This window comes from Pleurodeles waltl, chromosome 6 (assembly GCF_031143425.1).
Source record: "Pleurodeles waltl isolate 20211129_DDA chromosome 6, aPleWal1.hap1.20221129, whole genome shotgun sequence".
In the NCBI taxonomy this organism is placed as follows: Eukaryota; Metazoa; Chordata; class Amphibia; order Caudata; family Salamandridae; genus Pleurodeles; species Pleurodeles waltl.
Window position 1 is genome coordinate 1127670630 of NC_090445.1, and position 6406 is coordinate 1127677035.

The 6406-nt window shown below is 44.1% G+C and overlaps 1 protein-coding gene across 1 annotated transcript; it reads right to left on the bottom strand.

Annotated features, from left to right (window-relative positions):
- Window positions 1-434: 434 nt before the first annotated feature.
- Window positions 435-1732, bottom strand: LOC138301744 (uncharacterized protein F54H12.2-like). The gene is made up of 2 exons (XM_069242254.1): window positions 1043-1732; window positions 435-944 (listed from the first exon to the last, which is right to left on the bottom strand). Exons 1-2 carry the CDS (start codon window positions 1730-1732, stop codon window positions 435-437), a joined length of 1200 nt encoding a protein of 399 aa, XP_069098355.1.
- Between the last annotated feature and the right edge of the window lie 4674 nt (window positions 1733-6406).

Below are 6406 nucleotides of genomic sequence, written 5' to 3' on the forward strand. Positions count from 1 at the left end.
TTGTTTACTAGATCGGTGGAATACAAATTTTTAACATTTCTAAAAGTCATATCCTCAGGCATTCTACTAATGAAATATATACAATGTTCCGCACATGTGATGGCTAGAGAATCCTGTACACACCGCTTGTTATACTCTACCGCGGGCAATGCTTTTTTTAACATATTTGAATATTGTTTTTGTATAAATGTTATGCTCTGAGAACTCCGCCAAACTGTCAAACACTATAACCTTGTCTACCTCCAGAAACATGGCTGCCCAATGTGTACAACCCTTGTGATGCGGGTCTGTGTTAAAGACTAGGGTGCGGGGCCTTTCTGGGTCTATCTTTTCAGGTAGCCCATTGCTAGGAAATACACCTAAAAAGTATTTCTTAGCGTATTTATTCTGGCTTAAGAAGTCACGTATCTCTGCAGTGTCCATCTTACAATCATTTAATGATAGTCAAACATAAGCTGTCGGGCGTGATTGACCTGAATAACGCTGTGGAATATTGAGAATACAATCATCTTCACGTTGGTAGCCAGCGCCTGTGTAAAGCGTATTTCAGCTTTTAGATTTCCGTTTTTGATCAAGTTGTAGTGTTCACCATCTTCCAGGTCAGGAGTCAGGTCGGATGCAAACAACGTGTATCTGGTCCCATACCCCTCTCTTGAAACAACGACTCCTGAGTCCCGCAGATGTTTCCCCGTTATTGAGGCCAGACCGAGATATTCCCTGACAAAATTGGATGTTCCAAAACTTGGAGTGAATGGTTTTGCGTGGATAACAGCTCCCTCATGGACCAGAGCGGCGTACTTGATGTCATAGTGTATGAAGATGAAAGGGTTAGAGATATAGAGCCTGCTAGAAGCCGCAAACCCTATGATGATGATTTTCGGTAGTTGCCCCAGAAATAGATTCTGCTGCTGCGTTAATCTAGTACCGGCTGGGAAGCTGAATATCTTCAGAGCATTATTTCAATGGCGTTCTTGGCGTTTGATAGTTGTAAAACTTCAGCGTGGGCCAGTCTAACGCATGGTGACACTTTCACTCTCTTTACAAACAGGCTTGTGGACAGTTTAACCAGTTTACACTGCTCCGCATCACCGCTGATGAGAGAGAACGTGCCCTTGTTACGGTTGAGTTTGATCTTAAGATCTATACCATTGACTAGACGTTTATCTTGGAAGAAAAGGTCTGAATATATGCGCCCCAGGAGGTCAAACTGCCTATTGCCGGCGACAAAGCTGGCTCTTTTTTTAAAACCATTGTTACCCCCATCCAACGTCGTGTCCTCAAATTGTGCTTCAGTATCTTTGTAGAAGAGTCCTGCTGGAAGCTGTGTGTCCAGGGCTTCACAACTATAATTTAGAATACTCTCTATGTAGGCCCTGTAGGCGTACATGTTATCACTCTGCATGATGAGTCGATCGCCCAGGTTGATTTCCACCTGATTAAACATGGTTGCAATAGGGTAGGCCATCAGCGCCCCTTTTGTATCAGCCTCGATGTTGGTGCCATTCGCTTTTGTTATTTCACAGACGAGGTGTAGCAGAGTGTTGTTGAGATCCAAATACATATCCGTGGACCCCGATACATAGAACTTTATCGGCGCCAGAGGCATCAGAGGAGCTAGAGGCAATACTTCCATGAAAAAACTATTCTCGATGCTGGTCTGTGTGGGTTTAGGAGAAAACAAATCTAGCTCAGATTTGGCGCATTCACCCGAGGCGCAGTGCACAAAGGCCATGATAGCCGATTTAAAAAATATTCGCACTGGAGCGTGGTCTCTTCTTCTTCTTCTTCTTCTTGCAAGATCTCCTCTGTCTTACGACTCTTCTTTTGTGTGGGTCTTTTGAAGAAGTCCTCTGTTTTTGGTAGGGCATTGGAGGGCCCCTACTTCTCGACACCCTTTGCTTCCTTTTAACACCCACACGCACCTTGTACAACAACCCGGCTCCTTTCAGGGGCTGTTTGTTCATGCACTCGGCGACAGCTGGTGCTACATAGCCCATGGCATTAGCTGCGCGCCAACAACTGTGGCCCTCCTCTTAAAACGTTCGTAACAGCCGCTTTAACGTGAGGTTTTGCAATTTTGTATCCTCTTCTCAAGAATGGCATGGCTCTTCTAAACAAACTCCGAAAGAAGCCCCCTAATCCAGTCCCGTACATAACGGGGGCCCCTTGAAAGTAGGGCTGTGGTCCTCCATAACCGGCCTGAACTCTATAATAGTCCCTGTACATAGAGAGGTCCCCAGACGTTTTCATAATGACCATTGCAATTGCCTAATAGTCACCGTCGCGGCCTTAAATGAAGCTTAACAATAAATTTCCCCTATTTAAAAGCCACCGGCTCTGACTGATCATTGTAGATCATGATGGTTATAGTGTCAAAATGTTTTGGGGAAATTGACACCTAGTCAGGTTTGTGATGTTGTATATTAACCATCGTGTTATTTTCGCCCTTCACCGGGACCCATCTGAACAACGGCGAACAACTATCCCCGATCCTCTGAGGTTCTATGATGTCACTACACACATAGAGTGTATAAAATCCACCGTTAATATCGGGGCACGTAGGGTCTGGATCCACCTGTTTTTTCACATGTTATGCGGTCCCTAAAACCCTTTGTAATTTACCAGTACAGGTAAACCTTGTATCGAGCTCAGAGGCTTTAAGAAACACTTTTCTTCTAACGTTATCTGACACCAGATGTATCTTCGCATACTCTTCAACGCCGGCTATGGCTCTGTTGATGGTGTCGACCACCGCCGCTATGGTGGTGTAATACCTGTGTGGGAAACTCACAGGGAAGCTCAAGAAGTCCTGAGAGCGCTTTATATGAAATCTAGCCTCGTGCTTTGTAAATGTATTTAATATCCTAGGGTACTGTATATCTGTTAGGGCCACCTCCCAGGACCCTCTCACATCCACCGGTTCAGCCAGTTTCACAGTATAAATAGAAATCTGATTGTCGGGGAACGTGTCCTTCGAGGTGTTGGACGGTAGCGTAATATAAAAAGGTGAGGTGTCCACCTCTGTGCTTACAGCACGACCTCACACACCGTGCAGCGAGCTGGCCAAAACCCAACTATTAAATTTCTCTGGCCAGCTCCGCCATTTGACCAGCGCCTGTCTCATAGCTCCGGTGCCTTTCCTTTTCAGAACCTTTTCAACCCTGTACACCCTGTTCAGATCATAGGGCGCCTTTTGTAACTCTTCGTTGTAAAAGACACCCATTAACATTTCCTTGTCGTAGTCCTTCAACTTGCAAATATATACCCCTTTTTTAAGTTCCACACTTTCCTCTATGAATATCTCATCGCTAAATGTCTGTTGGTAGCCCTTGGTGAAGACGCCCTTCAACTTTGAAACTCAGACATGTTCCCCTTCTTTTAAAGCAGATTTCTTGACCTTCGTCTCATGACAACTCCCGTACACATTTCTCCACACCATTAACAAATTATCCGCCGTTACCTCCACAGGAGACATTTTGATGGTCCTATGGTAACTCGTGTTATAAACATCTATAAAAGCCTGTAGAACATCCACATATCTGTAGGTATTTTTGGCTGTGAAATATCGCCACAACTTTGATTTTAAAGTTCTGTTAAAACACTCTACAACCGCTGCTTTTACCTCTGTTTGTGTCACAAAATGCTGAACCGCCTGCTGCTTTAATAATTTCTGAAAAGGTTTGTTTAAAAATTACTTTCCAGCATCTGTTTGTAATTTTTGAGGTACTCGACCTCTTGCAAAGATGTCTTCAAAGGCAGCGGTGACGTTGGTACCACTTTTATTGTTTAACGCCTCTGCATAGGCATACTTGGACAATATGTCTATGACTGATAATATATACATTATTCCGTTGTTATGGTTTGCTAGATCTTGAAGACTGATTATGTCTGCCTGTCACTGATAATCTAGCTGCGCGTCAACAACTGTGGCCCTCCTCCTAAAACGTCTCCTGGCTGGTTTGTGGAGTAAATACGCCTCTTTCCCTGCTAACCAAGTCTTCACCCTTGATCGGTTTACAGATCCATTTTCAACTCAAGCACTTCTAAGTAGAGCTTCAGAGGCTCTGAAGCTTCCAACCCCTTGTGTATTGTAATAAAGCTTTCTTAAAGTTTCTTAAAGCAGCCCCCGTCATGCTGTCACACACGTAACCAAGAAATGAAAGACATTGTTTTGTGTAAGGTCATTTTATTAAACATAAAAGAAACAATAAATAAAAGTGGGTCAGCACTACATAAACACTGTGTACTTGACATTTTGCGGTACATAGCTTATAGCTGTCGCCGCTGCTGGACACCTTCAGACCTTTTGACTATGTATACATACTACGATACATGTTACACATATTACTCAGAGCAGTTCCTTTTACTAGGTCTCAGTGTCACAAGCTTTCATATTTTTATAGCTATACACTCAATAGATCCAGACATTAATTCTCGCTCCCCCTGCCTACAACTCTGGACATTCAGGATACTGACAGCATTCAACAGTTCATACAGTTCTAGTTTGGACAACACAGGACCTTTATTTGTGAAATAATCTTCGTCAGGAGTTCCAAAGCATGGTGTAGCCCAGTCAGTGGTGAAAGTCTTAACTCAGGCGCACGGTCTTGGGCCGAGCTCCAGTATTTAACGGCTGGGGGTAGCCACGCGTTGATACACCAGTTGGCGATACACACTGGGCTGTCGCACTGCAATGTAGCCGGAGGTTCCATAATGTTCAGATAATGCAGAGTCACAGGGTGTATTTCAGCTATTCTCTCTTTAGCCAGCACATATATCAATCTCCTGATACAGATGTAGCCTGGGTGTAACTCATAGACATCTTGCCCGACACTCTGATTCTCGTCCTAAAAGTGAGTAAGTATGTAGCGTTAAGTAACACCGTTATGGTCTGTTATCCACAACGTCTGTTTTTTTTTTTTAAAACAACTTTTGGAGGGATAAAGACCTAATTCTTCTATTTTTTATAATAAATATCACACATTTGTCTTTCTATGACCCTTTCTGTCAAGCTTTTGTCAAAATAGGTACACAGCCCCTGCATACGTTCGAGTTTTGAGAAGGGCTCAGCAGCGTATCGGATCTCATTGACAGCTGCTGCCAAGACCTTAATCATATTGATGTGGACACCTTTCTTCACAGCTGACAACCCGTACACCATACTTAACAACTTATATACCTTGTGTGGGTCTCAACGGCTACATATGTTCTGAATTGTTCTTGCAGTGTAAAACTCGTATAGACCGTCGTGAGCCTCCTGCCTTGCCTCATTCATTTTATTCCTGTAACACAGGCTATAATAGTCCCGTTTAACACATGTGTTCACAACGGTCGCCGCAAAACCTTTAACAGGCCATATGGTGTCGCAGGACACGCCAGGCGTTTCCTTTTCAAAATCTGTGCTATTCTAAGTGCTGACACATTTCTTACGCTGCTCTTTGTTCTGGCTTGTAATACTTTTAGACTGTCTGGAACAGCATAAGCAGTAAAAATTTACGTTGTTAACCTTTGGCGTAGACCCCACTAGAGCATCTCTTTCTGCAGTTGTTTTTTATGGTTCAAACAGAAAGCAAAAGACATACTATTAGTTAAAAGAATGAGATTGGCGTATACACGATAATTGTCTATAGAGTTTTTACTAACCTCAGCGTTTTCGCTACCCTCAGTGGCGGCTCTGAAATCTTGCGAGTCGCACAGGTCCATTGGTGTGGAAGTGACTTCGAATTTTACATTTGTTGGCTGCATCACGACTGCCTCTGAATGAGCCCTTAGGGTCGTCCTGAAAGCCCATGTCTTCATAGATCGGCAAATTTGGTGGTGCTACACCTTCTTCAGCATCTTCAGTGTCGTTGAAGTTGATTGCAACACTTAATTCGTCTTTCGAGGCTTCGCTGTTGCTGCTATCAACCTTGATCGGGGATACAAGTTGCGGCAAATCCATGATGCTGAGCTTTTCAAGCCGCTGGCAAAGTTCCTCTTGCAACCCAGTAACTTCGGAACCCCCATCTTTAGGGGCACTCTGCTGTGCATTCTCATCCAACACAAGAGGTGCTAGGGTCCAATAGTATCTATTGATAGGGTTCTTGGCTCCTGAGGCGGTGGCTTTTCCGGCGAGCGGATTGTATCTCTTCATATTGTCTAGATGCCCTATTTCAGCAGTGGTTCACGGTTTGGCATGCTGCTCTAACCAACTCCTCATATGTATTCTATGGGTCAAAAAGGGCGTGCGCCTCTACAACAGATAGCGGTCACATGCTCTCCTTGACGTCTCTAATACGCTGCTGGGGTTACACATGGTGCTAATCACATGTCACAGCTTTTGCACATTTGCCCACCCCTATTTTTGGATTAGCCAGCAGTGAGGAGATTTGGCCTGCACTCCCAATGGTCCGCCCTGTGAGGGGGA